The following is a 19343-nucleotide window of genomic DNA, read 5'->3' as shown; positions in this document are numbered from 1 at the left end:
TGGAAGGCACTGGACATGATAAGTAACAAAAAGCATTCTCCAAAATGAAATTGGTCATGTTTAAAACAACAAGAAGTAAAACACTATTGATTGAGTCATTCTAGAATCTCTGTATTGTAAACCTAAGATCACAAAGATATAAAGGTATAAAATGAGGAAGAACATATGGTACATAATAAAAACAACTTCAACTTGATCTACTTATGAATTATTAATGAAAAATGAGAAATGGATGGAAGGAAAGGATATTTATACTGATTAAAACAACTTACTAGAGAAGTTTAGTCAAACATATTGTTATAATGAGGAAACAAAAATTTACCATTATTGCCTTAAGAGAGCTCAGGTTCACTTACACAATACAATGAGATGTCCTGAAGGTCCTACTAACAAATGAAACTTGGTACCAGATTCTCTGTTGATATGACACGATTTAAATTACAGATGTATAATTTTTTAATTAAAAAGGAGAATGTAATTGACGTAAAAAAACAAAATTAATGAGCTTGAATATATTTTCTGTTACCCATAATGATAAATAAGCAAAATTTTAGAATAATAAAGACTAACCTTTTCTGCTCTTTTGAAGATGACATTGGCATGAGAAGGAATGTTCAAATCTGAGGAGTCCCTGTTTCAAAATGGAAATCAACCTTTAAGTTACTTCATATAAAGAGCAGTTATCCCTAGATGTAACAAACAGTAAGTCTAATTCCTTTGTAAGCAATACCTAATTATTATGAGAAAAATTACTAACAAATGACACAAATGTCCTCATAAAACTCTTTTTGAAGTCCTTTGTAGCAGGTGGAATATGCATATTTTTTAAATTAGCTTTTTGCCCAATTAGTAGGGAGAGTTGTTGGTTTATTTCTATTTGTTATGGTTTTGAATTAACATATAAGTAATGATGGTTACCATTTTAAAAAATGACTCAAATTTGTACATGAAAACATTCTGATATAAAATAATCAAATTTTACAATACTTTAACAATAATGTGACTCCTGCTTTTCCCCGGAGGCGCCAAGCGACTATTTCTGCAGTGTTCTTATCAGCTTCATAGGTGGTTTGTTGACTAACAATAAAAATCAGTGGTAAACCAAGTTGGAGATGAATAGTTGAAACTTTTTCAGGATCATCAGTAATTTCAGTCTTTACAAGAAAAAAGAAAGAATAAATTGTAGTTATTGTTACACTGCTGTTCTACAATGTTTTTGTATATTTAAATTTAAAATACATGAACACAATAAATAAAATAAATTTGCTATTCTTACATAATTTGAAGCATTAATAAAATTGTTAACCACTATGAAAGATAAGAATCTGCGAACCAAATATAACATTGACAGAAATTTTTCTATCACCATCTTAGCCTGCTGTTCCTAATGTGAAACTTAAAACTGTCATAGGGTATGACATACATAGATTTAAATAATGAATATACAGATTTTCTTTAAAACATAAGTACAAAAATGTTGCTATAAGCATTAAGTGGATATTTATATATTTCTTCAAACACAGCTTAGGTTTCAGAGAATAGCTATTCAATTCAAAATGTTTCTCCCAAAAAGTTATTAGTCAAGGGGCAACTAGGTGGCCCAGTGGATAGGGCACCCACCCTAGAGTCGGGAGCACATGAGCTCAAATCCAGCCTCAGACACATAACACTTACTGGCTGTGTAACTCAGGACAAGTCACTTAACCCCAACTGCCCCACCAAAAACAAAAAAGTTATTAGTGAAAAAGAAATATATTAATGAAAATTCTGAACAAGTAAAAATGGTCAACGGAATAATAAGTCAATGAGGACAGTGTAAAAAGATTGTTTTGATGAACTGAGGGCATAGTTGAGGTTATTTAGAGTAAGTTTGCAATGGATGCAGTTAGCATGGTTTTGTGATTGCCTACAGATATGCTCAACTGTACATGAATAGGAACAAAAGTGGGAGCAATCCAGTACTGAGGCTTGGAAGAGCAAGATCAGTGATAGAATAATGGGCAAGGGATTCAAGAGAAGAGGACAGTGTATAGTTACACTGATTCACTAAAGGGTCAATATGAGGAAAGGAAAAATGTATAGCCAATATAGGGGTAATGGTCTGGGAGAGGAACTGAGAGGCCAAGGGATTAGAGGTCATGATGAAGATAAAATAAATCATTTGGGGGTGAAGAGGGGAGGCAGAATGACAACAGAGTATGATCCAACAAGGAAATTTCAGAATCTATAAACAAGAAGGTGGAACATTTGTAAGTGATCATAAGATCAAGAGGATATCTATCTCTGTGTGTAGCTAAAGTGCGGTGGAGAAATTGGACTTTTTCATGGGAAAAGAGCAATTTAAGGATCTAGAACATAAGAAGGTTTAAGAGAGTATCAATATGTATACTGAAGTCCCCTACTACAGAGGCAAGGGGTGGGGAAAAAAGAAAGACTCAGCTAGTAACTAAATGCATAATAGACTTAAAAAAAAGAGTGTCCTGGAGGTCAGCAGACAATGGTTACCAAAATTTTGGTCACCAGAAAAACAGGTGGTAAATATGGACTGAGTGAACTTTAAGGGAAGAGAGGATATTAAATGACAAAAGGAGAGAGAGAGAGAGAGAGAGAGAGAGAGAGAGAGAGAGAGAGAGAGAGAGTCTGTAGTGGCAACGTAGAGCAATGAGTGTTCCAACTTTACCACCTTGACCAGTGAGTCAGGGAAAGTGAGTAAAACACTAGACTGTCATGTACTTAAAGGCATTATACTGATAGCAATGATCAATCAACAAGGATATTTTAATAGCTTTAATAATGATTGCCAGGAACTGTGATAAGGGCTGGCAATACAAAGATTAAAAAAATACAATACAAAGATTAAAGAAACAAAAATTTCCTACTCTAAGAGTTTATATTATAACCAAAGACATGTGTGTACATGTGCGTGTACATACACACATACATGTATATACACACACATGATTATGTGAATTTATATAGCGGACATAGGAGGGAAAGAACTATCATTTTGGAGAATCAGGAAGAGTTTCACATAGTAGGCATTTCACAGAATGTTCTCTTCAAACTACCTTATATTTAATAACTATTTATATCTATATATATATATAGATAGATAGATAGATATATGTGTGTATATATATGTATACACATATAGAGAGAATATATATATAATTTTTATTTATACATTTTATATGTATGCTACCTGTATTTTATAAGTATTTGTCATTCTCATTAAAATGTAAACTCTTTGTGCATAGGGATAGTTCTAGTCTTTGTACTTATATCCCCAGATCTTAGGTACTGAATAAATATTCAACTTGTTGATTGGTTGACTGATAAAAGGTGGTGCTTGACCTGCATCCTAAAGGGAGGGACAGAAAGATCCTATGAGGTAGAGGCAAGGAGACAATAAATTCTAGGCCTAGGGGATAGTGTAAAGCCATGGTGATGGGAAATGGAATGTCACATGTGAGGAACAGAACATGTCAGTGTGACTGTATTGCACTGGGTGTGAGGAGGTATACTGTAAGGTTGGCAGTAAGGTATAAAGGAGTATAAAAGCTACACACAAAAAAATTTATATTTTATTCAAGTGGCAGTTGAGAGCCACTAGAGTTTACTAAGTAAGGGAGTAACATGCTCAGATCTGCACTTAAAGTTAATTGCTTTGGCAGCTGTTTGAAGGATAAACTGGAGAAGAGAGAGACTTAAGGCAGAGAAACCATTAAAAGGCAATTGCAAGAGGCAGAGCAGAGTAAAGGCAAAGATTCACCTCAGCTTTCCCTCTAAACCTTCCAAATACCTTTAAAAAATTACTCTAAATAAATTCTAGAGCAGCAGAACCCACAAAAAGACAGCATGAAACAAATTCTCAGCCCAAGACAACTTGGAAGGTTGGCAAGAAAGGTCAGTTACATCAGGGTGAGAGAGGAGTACAGTCCAGGACAGGCCACATCAGCAGGGCCCAGCAAACCAGGAGCAGGATTTAGGGCAACTGAATCACTGGCAGAAGTGGGGGTTTCCAGATCTCTCACCCCACAGATGCCAAAGACAATTTAGAATATTAGCAGGAAGGGGCTGCTGCACATGGATGAGAGTGGAAGGCAACACAGTGCAGGCTGCAGCAGCACAGCCGTGGCCCCAGCAAACCAGGAGCAGGTCTTGGGAGTGACTGAATTGGTGGCAGTGGCAGCAGCAGTGGCACTGGCTGCTTCTGGAGCTCTCAGCCCATAGATGGTAAGGGGGTCGAACAACTGGTCAGAAGGAGATTACAGGGGTCTTTTTGATAGCACTGAAGCAGGACTCTAGTGCTTTGCTCATACTCTGATCTGGGTTACAGTTCTGGGCGGCAGTCTCAGGGTGAGAAGGAGCACTAGCACAGCAGCATGAGATAATAATTAAACTAACAAGAGATGATAAAATCACTAAGTTAGAGGGAGTAGAGAACAAGGACACAATTTTTTTGAGAAGATAGGATATTGAATCTAAATGGGATCATAGAGGGGTTGGCCTTAGCAAGGAAAAGGGCAAACGTTATTAGAGATGGGGGGAAAGGAGAGAAAAAAGGTGATGATCTCAAGGTGTTTGGGGATTAAAAAGAAGGGAATAGTAAATTCATGATAAATGACCTTGATTTTCTCATTCAAGTAAGAGATGACCTCAGCTAAGAGAGTAAAGAGAAAGGGAGATGTGGGAGGCTTGAGGTGAGAAGGGAAAACCTGTGTAAATCATAAATTTGGGAAGTAATATAAAAAATTTGCCTTGCTATAGTGAGGGCCCAGTATACTTAGATAACATCACTTTGCAGTGTTTCCAGTCTTCAGGGTTGCATGATTTTCTCTAGCTTTAGGATGAGGGCATGAGGAATTTGACAGCTTATGACTATGTGGAGTTGAAATGGATAACTATATTATCATCAAAAGTCTGAAAATGCTACAACCAATTCTGTCCGTCCCACTTTCAACTGTTAATAAATACCACAAATTGGCTTAATATAAAGATAATCTCTTTTCTTCACATCCTAACATTTTGGGCCTAAATAATTTTGCCTGGTCAGATTACATAAGGTTGGGACCTAAAAGCAACTAATTAAACATTAGCGTAAGGGGATGGATGGGTAGCTGAGTCAATTAATCAACCAATACTTCAATCAAAGATGTTCAATACTGGGGGCGGAGCCAAGATGGCAGAGTGAAAGCAGTGACTTGCTTAAGATCTCCCCCAAACCCCTCCAAATACTCATAAAAAATGGCTTTAAAATTCTGAAGCAGCAGAACCCACAAAAAGACCGAGTGCAACAAATTTCCAGCCCAAGACAACCTGGATGATTGATCAGAAAGGTGTATTGCACTGGGCTGGGAACGCAGCAAAGCGCAGCGTGGGAGCGCAGGCTGTAGCAAACCTGGAGCAGGCCTCAGAGGAGTGAATCACGGGCAGCTGTGGAGGTTTCCAGACTCCTCAGTCCACCAGTGCCAAAGACAACTGAGAAGGTCAGTAGGAAAAGTCTGTTTCTGTCAGCGCTGAGAAAGGAAGGCGGGGTCTCAGCTTCATTCCCCAAGAGCGTGATCCTGGGGGGGGGAGCTGCTTCCCGAGCTTCCAGCCCACAGACTGAGGGGGAATCCAGTGGCTGATCAGGGAGGGACTGCAGGGATCTCTTTGCCAGTGCTGAGGCAGGAATCTCTTCCTTTGCCCATGTTTGGATCTGGGTCACAGTTCTGGGTGGCGGTGCTGGGATGAGGAGGAACACTGGCATGGTGGAGCTTGTAGTGGCTGTGGAGAGGAACCCTTCCTCATGGTTACAGGACAGAAAGGAATACTTGTGGTCACAGGCCAGGAAAGGAGTAAACACCTCGCCCCTTATCATACCCCCTTGTGAGAACTGAAAATTTACAGGTACCTACAAGTATCTTGAAAACAGCTACACAAACCCCTGAAGCTTGGGACAATACATTCTCCACATTGGAAGCAGACTCTTACCTTAACAAAGAGTTTAAAACTCAAGTAATTGGCTGGGATCATGAGCAAGCGGCACAAAAAGACTCAGACTATATTATCTTACTTTGGTGACAAAGAAGATCAAAATATACAACCAGAAGAAGACAACAAAATCAAAGCTCCTACATCCAAAGCCTCCAAGAAAAATATGAATCAGTTCCAGGCCTTGGAAGAGCTCAAAAGGGATTTTGAGAAGCAAGTAAGGGAAGTAGAGGAAAAACTGGAAAGAGAAATGAGAGTGATGCAAGAAAATCATGAAAAACAAGTCAACAGCTTGCTAAAGGAGACCCAAAAAAATACTGAAGAAATTAACACCTTAAAAAATAGCCTAACCCAAATGGCAAAAGAGGTCCAAAAAGCCAATGAGGAAAAGAATGCCCTAAGAAGCAAAATTGGCCAAATGGAAAAGGAAATCCAAAAGATTACTGAAGAAAATACTTCCTTAAAAATTAGAATACAGCAATTGGAAGATAGTGACTTTATGAGAAATCAAGACACTGTAAACAAATCCAAAAGAATGAAAAATTAGAAAACAATGTGAAATATCTCATTGGAAAAACAACTGACCTGGAAAATAGATCCAGGAGAGAGAATTTAAAAATTATTGGACTATCTGAAAGCCATGATCAAAAAAAGAGCCTAGACATCATCTTTCAAGAAATTATCAAGGAAAACTGCCCTGATATAGTAGAACCAGAGGGCAAAATAGAAATTGAAAGAATCCACAGATCTCCTCCTGAAAGAGATCCCCAAAGGAAAACTCCTAGGAATATAATAGCCAAATTCCAGAGTTCCCAGGTCAAGGAGAAAATATTACAAGCTGCCAGAAGGAAACAATTCAAGTACTGTGGAAACACAATCAGGATAACACAAGATTTAGCAGCTTCTACATTAAAGGACCACAGGGCATGGAATATAATATTCTGGAGGGCAAAGGAGATAGGATTACAACCAAGAATCACCTACCCAGCAAAACTGAGTATAATCCTTCAGGGGAAAAATGGTCATTCAGTGAAATAGAGGACTTTCAAGCATTCCTGATGAAAAGACCAGAGCTGAATAGAAAATTTGACTTTCAAATACAGGACTCAAGTGGAACATGAAGAGGTAAACAGGAAAGAGAAATCATAAGAGACTTATTAAGATTGAACTGTTTACATTCCTGCATGGAAAGATGATATTTATAACTCATGAGACCTTTGTCAGTATTAGCATAGTTGGAGGAAAATAATTATATGTATGTATGTAGATAGATAGATAGATAGATAGATAGATAGATAGATAGACAGATAGATAGATAAATGGATAGATAGAAGGCACAGGGTGAGTTGAAGATTAAGGGGGTCATATCTGGAGAATAAAATTAAGGGATGAGGGAGGATTATACTCAGAGAAGAAGAAAGGGAGAGGTAGAATGGGGTAAATTATCTCACAAAGAAAAAACATAAAAGAAAAGTCTCTTACAGTGGAGGGGAGGCAGGGGAAGGTGAGAGGGAATGAGTAAATCTTATTCTCATAGGATTTGGCTTAAGGAGGGAATAACACACACGTTCAATTGGGTATGGAAGTTTGTCTTACCCTACAAGAAAATAGGGGGAGAAGGGGACAAGAGAACAGGGGGATGACAGAGAGGAGGGCAGATTGGAAAAGGACGTAATCAGAAGTAAATACTTCTGAGGAGGAACAGGGTCAAAAGGAAGAATAGAATAAATGGGAGGGCAGAATAGGATTAAGGGAAATAGAGTTAGTTTTTCACAACATGTCTACTATGGAAGTGTTTTGCATAACTGCACATGTACAACCTATATTGAGTTGCTTGCCTTTTCAATGAGGGCGGGTGGGGAGGGACGAAGACAGAAAATTTGAAACCTAAAGTTTTAAAAACATATGTTTAAAAAAAAAGTTTTCACATGCTATCAGGAAATAAGAAATACAGGAAATGGGGTACAGAAGTTTATCCTGCCCTACAGGAAAATAGAAGGGGAAGGGGATAAAAGAAGGGGGGAGAGAAAGAAAAGAGGACAGATTAGGGGAAGGGATATTCAGAATGCATGCCATCTTGGGGAGGGGGGAGGGTGAGATGGGGTGAAAATTTGGAACTCAAAACCTTGTGGAAATGAATGTTGAAAACTACAAATAAACAAATTTATATAAAAAAAGAAAAATTACATATTTTTAAAAATAAAAATAAGGAATATGCATCATCTAAAAAAAAGATGTTCAACGCTTTTTTCAGATAATATCTCCAACAAATTAATCAATCAAAGGTGTTATAAAGATAAAAAGTAGAGTAGGTTCAAGACATAGGACAAAAGAAAACAAAGCCACAAAGAAAGTACACTGGGATATAGTTTAAGGAGATTCAGTCAAGTCCTATGAGGCTTGGATAAAAGAGCAAGTCAGTATGGAACCAGAATTTGAGTGACAGGTCAGTCTCAAAGACAGAGTAACTTTTGCCAAGCCCTTAAAAGAGCTTAGCTGAAGTTGCTCCCTTCAAAGGTCATTCTCTAGTTAAGGAAGAGTAGACAGTACCTGTTTCCTCTCCCCACTTTTAACCAAAGGATCACCCTGTAATCATCAAAATATCAGAAGACTTTTTGGACTGCTTATGGGCATTATAGCAGTTATCCCCAGAAAAGCAGTGGCTGATGGCAATATCTATAATGGAAGCTGAGGACAAACCATAAACACTGTGGAAAGGTAGCTTTAGAATCTAAATGAGCCAGAAGAAAAGAACTTCCAGCAACTAGGAGCTATGCGTCACTCTTTGCTCTCTAAGTTTTTGTGCCAACTGTTCTTACTATATCACCTTAGTAAATACCACTGTCTAAAAACTAATTAAGTCTAGCTAGCTAATTGATATCAACTTGATTTAAAAAAAATGGAGGCATATAATTGTGGGAGCTCATGAGCTACAAAAAAAAAAACCACTCCTTAGGGTTACCCCTTGAACCATAAGTGGAGAAAAAGCCAGCTGCCCTCTGGGAACCCAACTTGAGTCTGACTCTGAGTATTGGCTGAAATAATGAGCCCTAATGTCTGCACTTTAGAAGGAATCTTATACTTACAGAGTAGAATCACCTCATTTTACACATAAAAACACTGACATACAGAGAACCAAACTGAAATACAGCTGCCCAAGACAACAAAGCTATTAAATAGCTGAATCAAGATTCTAACCCAGGTACTCTGACTGAAAACCTTATACTCTTTCCTTTGTCCTATACTGACTATCTAAAATAAATAAATAAAATAAAAACAAAATGTTTAAAAAGCAATGGTAAAGGGAGGAGAGTGGGTGATGTCAAAGAGAGAGTAGACCAGGAGGCTGGCTGGCTTGGACTCAGCTGGGCAAGTATTGCAGCACCTCAACTTCTCAGCCATGGTAGCCCCACCCCTGAAAGTGTGTATCATGGGCTTGGGAAACTAGGGTTCAGCTCTCACCAAAATCATCAGCAATAAAGTCAAAAAGGATTGGAAATATGCCCCACGGGTCAGGATGCTAGTCTTTCAGGAAACGGTGAACAGGCAAAAACTGATAGACATCGTCAGTAATGATCACAAGAACATAAAATACCTCCCTGGATACAAGCTACCCAAAAATGTGATTGCTGTCCCAAGTCTCAGTGAAGCTGTTAGAGATATAGACTACCTTCATTCACAGGATCTCAATCAATCAATAAACATTTAGTGCTAAGCACTGGGGGTACAAAAAGGGGTAAAAGGCAGTCCCAGTCCTCAAAGAATTTACAATATAATGGAGGTGGAGGAGATAGTATGCAAACAAATATATACAAAGCAAACTATAATCTGCACCTGTTATTAGATTACCAAGCAAATCCCCAAGAAAACACTGGAAATAACACTCATCAAGGGAATTGGGTGTGGAAGAGGGAGCAGGGTAAGATAAGCATTTATTAAGTGAGCCTTATAAAAATTATTTCATTTGATATGGGTCCTAAACAGCTCAAATTTGTCCCAATATCATACAAATGTCATCCAAAAGAAAATGGAGGTCCTGAAGGGCTCAAAATCATTCCCAATATCATCCAAAAAAAATAGGCATTAGCATCAGCCTGCTGATGAATACCAACACTGAGAATGAGGTGGGTGCTGAGTTTTGTGATAGGCAGTAAGGGAATGGAAAATAAACTTCTCTTCAAAGAGCTCCTACAGACCTCAAATTTATGAATCATCATTTTAGATGATGTTAACAATGTACTTAAGAACATAGTGGCAGTGGGAACTGGCTTCCATGATGAGCTCTGTTGCTGGGACAACACCAAAGCCACCATCATCTTTTGGATTCATCTTTTGAAATTACTCCACAGTGATCTCTTAAAAGATGTGGGCTATCTAAACTAAATTCGTTTTGTTTGTTTTCAAATTGAACTTTGTTTTTTAATTATGCATTTTGGGTGAGGGCAATTTTGTTTAAAAAACATTTAACCTGTATTAATCTGGTAGGTGGGAGGGAAGGAATGACATTTATCTGCCCAATGCACCAAATACACAATGAGAATTATACCTACTGCAGTCAAGTCAAATCAAGAAGCATTTATTAAGTGCCCCATGTGAGCTACACACTGTGGAGAGTGCTAGAGACAGAAAAAAAGGCAAAAAAACCCAAACAGTCCCTATACCCCAGGAGTTCACAGTCTAATAACAAAGTCACTGCTGTGGGATTGTTTTTTTAATGACATTTTTAACAGAGTTATGCCACCTATTTCTATGGTTTTCTGCATTTATAATATCTTCTCTTTTGCTTGGCTGCCATTTTGCTCTTAGGTAAGTTCAGTGCTAACAGCAGTGGAGTGGTATAGAATCACAGGCCTCCTCTCTTTTACTTATTCTTAATCTTAGATTTGCTTAATCTTAGATCTCCTAGGGGCAACAATGAGAAAACCATATGCCCCTCCCTTACAGTCTAGTTTTCTGAAACTGCTTATGACCTTCCCACAAGCTCATTAGCTTTGTGCTGTTACTGCATAAGGACAGAAATTAATATTTCCTCTGGTTTCTACTACACTGATTTCACAATTGTAACTAAGGTGGATTTTGTTATTCTTTTTTAGATAATAATTCCCAAGATCCAAGGCCAAAACAGTCTACTAGTTCCCAGTAGTTCACATTGTAAACAATTTCTACTGGGACTGCACAGTGAGATATAATGATGAGATAATGTAAACATTTGTGCTTGAATTGTAAATAATCTACTGTGCTTGGGCAATGCTAAATCAGCATAATATTGCTACAGTTAATGTAAACTTGTGAGGTTATTGCTGGCAAGATGCCTTCATTGTGTGCTTCTCTATAAACCAAGACAGCACTGGTCAGTAATGGGGGATTTGGGGAATATGCCAGCTGGAATGCTGTGCATGTCTTGATTGGCCCCCATTAAGGCTTACAGGAATGTAACAGTGCAATGCTGTGGTGGCCTCCACCAGTCCCCATTGAGGCTTAGGAGGAATGCACAAGTTGGAACGCTGTGCTGTCTCCACTGGCCCTAATGGAGGCTTAGGGGAATGAGATAGAAGTTGGAGCTCCTACACTTTCTAAATTCTCACCCGCCCCTGTGAAAACAGTAGTTAGGAGAAGCTATAGGAGTTGGTGCTCCCATTATCAGCCACCCACTTGAGAAGAATAAAATAATTATTTAACCCCTCATTACGTCTCCATTCCTGTCCTTCTGGCTACCCAGATCAAGTGAACCTGCTAGAGGCCGGAGCCCAAAATCTCCAGTGCTTCCTGCCCAACAACTGTGGCATAGTCAGTGTCTCCTGTGTTCTTATAAGCAACAACATTAATGATTTTATGCTGTCTTGATTTTTAGCATTTGCCTGAACTCACCCAGTTAAAAAATGGTGTCTCTCCCACTCTGAATTGGCTTAAAGGAATAGTAGAAAAGGAAAGATGAGGTCACTCTACAACTAGCAGCTGGGACATCTGTTTGTTTCCTGTAAACAAACAACAGCTTAAACTGGAGCCCTCTCCCAAAACTATTCCTGTGTTCTCATTTCTCCTAGTGAAATTGTGGAGGTTTGATTCCCCTCAGAGGAGATCAAACTGGGTAGTTATGATCTCCTAGCCAACATTACAAGAGGTACATGAAACCCACAAAGCAATTAACATTCCTTCATTGTCAGAGAGACAAAATCATCCATACGTGAAGGCCAACCCACCTTTCCCAGCTGTGGCCAGTTGTACCATTCCCCAAACCCCCAGAACTCCTTTCCTGCTTCTTAACAAAGGGTTTTTCCTTTTTCATCACAGTGGCTGAGCTGATTGAGTGGACCAGTCTAACTAACTTTATTAAAAGCTATACGCATCATTGTTAATAAACTGAGAAATGAATCTCAGTATCTCTGTTATTCCATTTGACTCACCACATTAGCCAATAAGTGCTTTGAATAAACAGCATCCAGTCTGTGCCTGCTATAGCTCACTAACATCCAAATATCTCTAGTCCAACCTGTCTGCAAGTTTCTAAGACTCTGACAACCTAGCGTGTTTAGCATTCAAAAGAAGGTTTTAATATAGCTATCTTTTGGAGACTTGTACAATGCCTGCTGACTTTAGGGTCCTTTTCTAACTTGAAACATCTCTTCCTATAGATGGTTCAGCCTAATCAGTAGCTGGTTCTATCAGAAGTTAAAGCCATCCTTCTCATGCCCTGTCTGAGAAGCTACTGAAACACTTTTTGTTGCTCAGTAATTTTTCAGTTCAACTCTTCGTGAACCCATTTGGGGTTTTCTTGGCAAAGATACTAGAGTGGTTGCCATTTCCTTCTCCAGCTCATTTTACAGAAGAGGAACTAAGGCAAACAGGGTTAAGTCACTTGCCCAGGGTCACACAGCTAGTAAGTGTCTGAGGCCAGATTTGAACTCAGGAGGACCACATCACCTAGCTGCCCCTACTGAAACACTACAAGTGCCATGGGAGAAAAAGCCCAGGATGAAAAACTCTGGCCTCTGGCCTTATCAACAAGGAACCATTTTTTTTCCCCAAAAACAATCTGACTATAACAGGTCAAGGAGCCTTTTGCAGGCATCAGATTATGGAGGATTAGAGAACATCTTTGACTTCCTCTCTTTTACCCAGCCCAGTCACTCTACCAATTAGGGTGTGGTGGGAAGGAATGAAAGGGCAAGGCAGGGAAAGCCCAAAGGCTAATAAAGCTATTCTTCCCTCTTGTGTCCAGCACACTATAGCCAGTTATAGGGTGTTCCTAAGATGCAGCTGATGGCCAAGCATATTGAGGCAACCTATCTAAAAGTATAATCTTGCCCGAATTTAAGAAGGCATATCTTGGACCAGATCCTTTTTAGTCCCTGTGAGAAACTGAGCTGTGTAACTTCCATAGTTTTCTGTATCACAAATTCATTGTGATACATTAAGGTGACTCCATAGCCAATGGAATATAGGAGAAAATAGTCTCACTAATACACACAGTGTGTTCTGCATGTGAATTTTTTTTTCATTATGAGATTTGAAAGAAAATGGATTCAGAAAGGGGGCTTGTGAACATGTGAAGACTAAGGGAATATGTAAATATCTCCAAGATCCAAGGTGCCTTCAGACACTTTCAGAGAAACATTTACTCTTTATTTTTGCTATTCCTGAAAGTGATAGTAGAATGAATGGTTTATTGGATTAAAAAAAACTATTCCAAATATCACTAGGTATTTTAGAATCAGATAGACAAATATCTGTGCAAAGAACATAAGACATCTGAAAACTGACCCATTTGTTCAGTTAACTGACTTCAAACAGCCTAACTGGTGGGAAACCTTTTAAAAGTTTGCATATACTTTGAATTAAAAAGTTTTTGCACAAGCAGAACCAATGCAACCAAGATTAGAAGGAAGACATTAAACTGGGAAACTATTTTTATACGCAGTGTTTCTGATAAAGTCCTCATTTCTCAAATATGTAGAGAACTGACTCCAATTTATAAGAACACAAGTCATTCTCCAATTTATAAATGGTCAAAGGATATGAACAGGCAGTTCATGAAGAAATTAAAACTGTCTATAGCCATATAAAAAATGCTCTAAATCACTGCTGATTAGATAAATGCAAATTAAAACAACTCTAAGGTACCATCTCAACACCTATCAGATTGACTAATACGACAATGAAAATGATATGTGTTGAAGAAGATGTGAGAAAACTGAAACACTAAAGCAACTGGAGTTGTGGACTGATCCAACCATTCTAGAGAACAATTTGGAACTATGCCCAAAAGGGCTATAAAACTGTACGTACCCTTTGATCCAGCAATACCACTACTAGGTCTGTATTGCAAAGAGATCATAAAAAAGGGAAAAGGACCCACAAGTACAAAAAATGTTTATAGTAGCTATTTTTGTGGTGGCAAAGAACTGGAAGTTGAGGAAATTGGGGAATGGCTGAATAAGTTGTCGTATATGAACATAATGGAATACTATTATGCAATAAGAAAGAATGAGCAAGTGGATTTCAGAAAAACCTGGAAAGACTTACATGAACTGAAGTGAGCAGAATCAGAAGAATATCGTACACAGCAACAGCAACATTTTGCAATGATCAACTATGATAGACTTAGCTCTTCTCAGCAATACAATGATCCATATCCAGAGAAAGAACTATCGAGTCTGAATGCAGATCAAAGGACAATATTTTCATGTTTTTTGTTTTTTCTTTCTCACGGTTTTTCCCTTTGGCTCTGATTCTTCTTTCACAACATGACTAATGTGGAAATATGTTTAACATGTTCATACACATGTAACCTATATAAAATTGCTTGCTGTCTTGGGGAGGGGGAGGGAAGGGCAAGAGAGAGAAAAATTTGGATGTCAAAATCTTACAAAATTAATGTTGAAAACTATCTTTGCATGTAATTGGAAAAACTAAAATACTATTAAGTTAATTTTTTTTTTTAGGCAATTGGGGTTAAGTGACTTACACAGAGTTACACAGCTAGTAAGTATCAAGTGTTTGGTCTGAGGCCAGATTTGAACTCAGGTCCTCCTGACTTCAGGGCTGGTGCTCTATCCACTGTGCCACCTAGCTGCCCCCGAAATTTTTTTTTAAAAAGACCTAATTTATAAACTAGTCTTGCATATGGTATGATCTCATGGAATGATCTATTATATCATAGGTGAAATGGGGGATGGGGAAAGGAGACGGTAATAGGGAAATATTCAAGAACAAAAGGAAATTTTTTTCCAGCACTAAACTTATTAACCATTTATTTACTTTCATCTCTACTGTATGTATTTACCTCTGGAAAAGAACAAAGGACAACAACCAACCAACCAACTAATTTATTTACCTATTTTGTAGCTAGGTGGCTCAGTAGATAGAGTGCTGGTCCTGAAGTCAAGAAGTTGTTGATGTTGTAATTTAGTCATGTCCAACTCTTCATGACCCTGTATGGGGTTTTCTTGGCAAAGATACTGGAGTGGTTTTCCATTTCCTTCCTTTTCTCGGGACTTCCTGAGAAGTCCTTAGTTCAAATCCAGCGTCAGACACTCACTAGCAATAATCCTGGGCAAGTCACTTAATCTCTGTTTACCTTAATCCATTGGAGAAGGAAATGGCAAACCACTCTAGTATCTTTGCCAAGTAAACTGGTATGCTGTGGTCCATGGGGTCATGCACAGTTGGACATGACTGAATAACTGAACAACAATGTGTGATTAAAAGCTTGGTATAATACACTTCTTATCCCCACCCATCATCTTCACCAAAAAAGCATGGTAAGCTTGTGGAGAAAACAACATAACTAGAAAGGAAAACAATGGAACAATGGAAATGAATTCAAAGTAAATTACTAATCAGATTATGTATAAAAGGATGCATGACAAGTTAGCACTTACAATATGGGTTTCTAGATTATTGGTGATTCACTGTGCAAAAAATTTAAACATATCAAAAATTTTATTTCAATTTATATCTGACAAAAAGAAATCACTACAAAATGCTCCTCAAAAAATTTTCAAGTCTTTTCAGCATGAATTCAAGATGGTTCCAAGACTTAATATGGCTCAATGTTTTAAGATTATTAAACCCTTAATCTATCATCCTACTTCTCTCCTCCCATTACTCACAATTTTTTAGAAAGAATCACTGAGTCATCTGTGTTTGATGCCTTGGCTCTATCCATTGAAACTGCTCTCTCTAAAGTCACCAATGAACTTCTTCCTTATTTCCAAACCCAATGACCAATTCTGAGGAGCCCTGATGCTCCTTGGCCTTTCCATAACACTTAATACTGTTGACCATACTCTTCTTATTATTAATTCTCTCCCCTCCAGTGGCTTCCACAAACAAGTGTACTTTCATGGTTCTCTTAACATTCTAACCACTGATTTTCTGACTCTTCATGACAACTAGATATAGAAGTCCTCCTCAAGGCTCTATTTTTAGCTCACATAATTTCTGTGTTTTCCCTTAGTGATCTCCTACATTCCCAGATGCAATTATCACTCCTAAAATGATTTCTAAATCTATATCTCCATTCCCATCTTTTCTTTCTGAGGTTCAGAACCATATTTCTAAATAACAGCAGACTATTGCTATGGGATGTCTTAAAAATACAATATATTCAAAATCCAGATTCTTTCCTACTGAACTTAGATTTGGAAATTGATGCTGTAATACCTCAATGGATCTGTGGTCACATCAGTATGGATATAGTGTCCACTAGTACAGTTTATAACTCGTGTACATCTTCTCATGCAAATTTTGTCCATCACTTTCTAAAAATTCGACAGCAAGGCTTCTCTTTTATGTCATGAACCACTTTGTAAATATGATAAACTTTATGGACCAATTCCTTATCAGAATAATATTTAATGCATAAAAAAGAATATAAAGACTACAAAGGAAACCAATTCTATTGTAATATAATTAATCAAAATATTAAAAAATAAGTTCACAGATACCAGGTCAAGAACTCCTGTTCAAGAGGATCTATCTAGAATACTAGAGGGCCTCCCTTGTGTTTCATAGCTATTTCATGCATACCAGTGGAGCTCTCAAGATGTCCATTTGTTACCTTTACTATTGTTATATAACTAGTCTACCTCCTTTTCAGTTATTTTTGTTGCTCTTTAGCAAGATTTAGAATCACAGAATATAAAATCTGAGAGGGTCCTAATTAGAAGTATTTAGAACAGCCTCCACTTTAATCCAAATTCTTTGAAGGATTCCTCTTTATCACAATTCTAACAGATGGTCGTTCAGCCTCTGTTAGAACTTTACAATGAGAGAGAATTTGCTACCTCATAAAATATTTCATTCCTTTTGTGCTTATGTATGAAAGCTTTGGTTGTTAGGAATTTTGTTCTTTTTTTAACTTATAAACTAGCCCTTCTCTAACCTATTTTATCCTAGCTCCATCCTCATATGTCCCAGCTATAAACTCAAATACAGAAGACATTTATTTCCTTTCCCATAATTTTTTAAGTATTTGAAGGCATCTACCAAGTCTCACAAGCCCTTTCCTCTAGGCAACAATGCAAAATTCCTTGAAGTATTCTTCCTATGACATTGTTTCAGGATTCCTCACCATCCTGGTTGAATTACAGTTAGTGAATATTCCTTTTAAAATGAGGCCTAATGAATGCAGTATTCTATATGTGGCGTAATCAGCACAGATCACAATGGGACTATTACCTCCTTTCTTTTGGACACTGTACTAATCTCTCTCTGTCTCTCTCTGTCCCTCTGTCTCTGTCTCTCTGTCTCTCTATAGCAACCACACCATACTTTTGTCTTGTGGTAAATTTATCATAAACCAAAAGCAGTATTTTTTTCATATGCATTACTATATATAGTCCTTGTCCTTTGCTGCTCATTTGCTATCTTAACCATTTTAAGAAAGCCCTAGAATAATAGAATACAATAGAACAATAGAATAACTTCTAAAATATATTTATCCCTATTAAATTTTATTTTGATAGATCTGACCCATTTTCAATCCAGCTGAAAATTTTAGGACCCTAATTCTGTCATCTAATACTTAGATGCCTCTGAAGTTTTGTGTCATCTGCAAATCTTGGAAATGCTCTTCTATGCTATCATCTAAATTTTTTTACAAAAATGCTGAACCTGAAAATATGGCATACTTCAGAAAACATACTAACAACTAAACTAATATTCCTCAGGGGCCCAACATCATACCCTCTCCTCAATTAATTACACAAAAAAATGAATTCTAAGTAGGCATGAAATCACTGAGCCTTTTGCTTTTGTTAATCTTGTCTTGCCCAAATCCACTGGATCAATATGTTATACTTTTAAAGAGTGCCTCTTGCAGTCTAAATTGCAATACAGAGAGTAAAATCCCATTTCAGAGTTACCTCTCAAAGTCTCCACTTCACCAAAGTTTAACCCTGAGAACTCCTGCAGTGCTCTAAGTGATAAGGCTCTCTTGACTCCCTATAGTAATATTTGGGCCAGTCATAATTTAATCTATAACAGTAATCCTTTAGGTCTTCAGAAAGAAACTTCTACAGAAAACCAATTCAGGGTGTTTCAAGAGGCTCCTCAAAGTTTACTACAAGGAAAGTATGGTCCCAAGAATCAGTCTCAGAATCAGGCAACTGGTCTTTCTGTTTAAATTATTTCCCCTCTGCAGCCCATTTTCCAGATGCTCTGTAACAGAGCTTCCACTCACCTTTTCAGTCTTATTTCCTATTATCATGCAGTCTCTGCATGACATAACATCTCCTGCCTCTGACCCACTGCACAGGTGGCACCCATGTCTAGAATGCACTCTCTTCTTACCTTAACCTCTAGGAATCTCTAGTTTCCTTTCTAAAGCCCACTTAAGGTGCTATTACCTACATGAGGTCTTTCTTGACACTGTTGACATGGGCTCTGTAATTGCTATTTCTCTCCTTCACAAGGGAGCAGGACAATGGAGTTACATAACAACCAACCAATTAGAAGGATTTCTAAGGCTCAGCTACTTCAAATACCAGTGATCCTTTGCAAATGAACTCAAGCCAAATTTGGAGATGCCCATACCTGCAGAAACCACAGAACAGCCTTGATAAGCTCAAGGGCAACTTTGAGCAGAAGCTGCAGATTCAAGACATTGCTCAGGACTTTCTAAACATCCTATTGCCTGGCTTGTGTCTACACATGCCCTCTCCCCTAACCTCTGCTCCTTCGAGAAAGCCTCTATAAACTATAACATCCTACCCATTTTCCACTCTCCTTTGAGGAGCTAAGAACTCTCTCTCCTTCCCTGCTCTCTTGTAGGATCTTCTCTCCCATACAAGTCTTTTTCTCAGACAATAGATAACTTTTAATTGATGATTGGATTCTGTTTCATTTCAGGTCCCTCTGTGGCC

At 37.9% G+C, this 19343-nt stretch overlaps 1 protein-coding gene and 1 pseudogene across 4 annotated transcripts in view; one reads left to right on the top strand and one right to left on the bottom strand.

The window, feature by feature from the left end:
* TXNDC16 (thioredoxin domain containing 16) overlaps positions 1–19343 on the bottom strand; it is a 174413-nt gene that overhangs the window by 85068 nt on the left and 70002 nt on the right. For all 4 annotated transcript variants that reach the window (XM_020974852.2, XM_020974853.2, XM_020974854.2 and 1 more), the window contains 2 exons: positions 988–1154; positions 571–631 (listed from right to left, as the gene is read on the bottom strand). In XM_020974852.2, coding sequence (XP_020830511.1) covers positions 571–631; positions 988–1154 — 228 coding nt within the window. The remainder of the gene's footprint in view (positions 1–570; positions 632–987; positions 1155–19343) is intronic.
* On the top strand, positions 9377–10359 carry LOC110199881 (glycerol-3-phosphate dehydrogenase 1-like protein pseudogene; annotated as a pseudogene).

Source organism: Phascolarctos cinereus, unplaced genomic scaffold (genome assembly GCF_003287225.1).
Source record: "Phascolarctos cinereus isolate Bilbo 61053 unplaced genomic scaffold, phaCin_HiC Scaffold_3;HRSCAF=262, whole genome shotgun sequence".
NCBI classification, from domain to species: Eukaryota; Metazoa; Chordata; class Mammalia; order Diprotodontia; family Phascolarctidae; genus Phascolarctos; species Phascolarctos cinereus.
The sequence above is the reverse complement of the archived record's forward strand: the minus strand, read 5'-3'. Positions and strand labels throughout refer to the sequence as shown.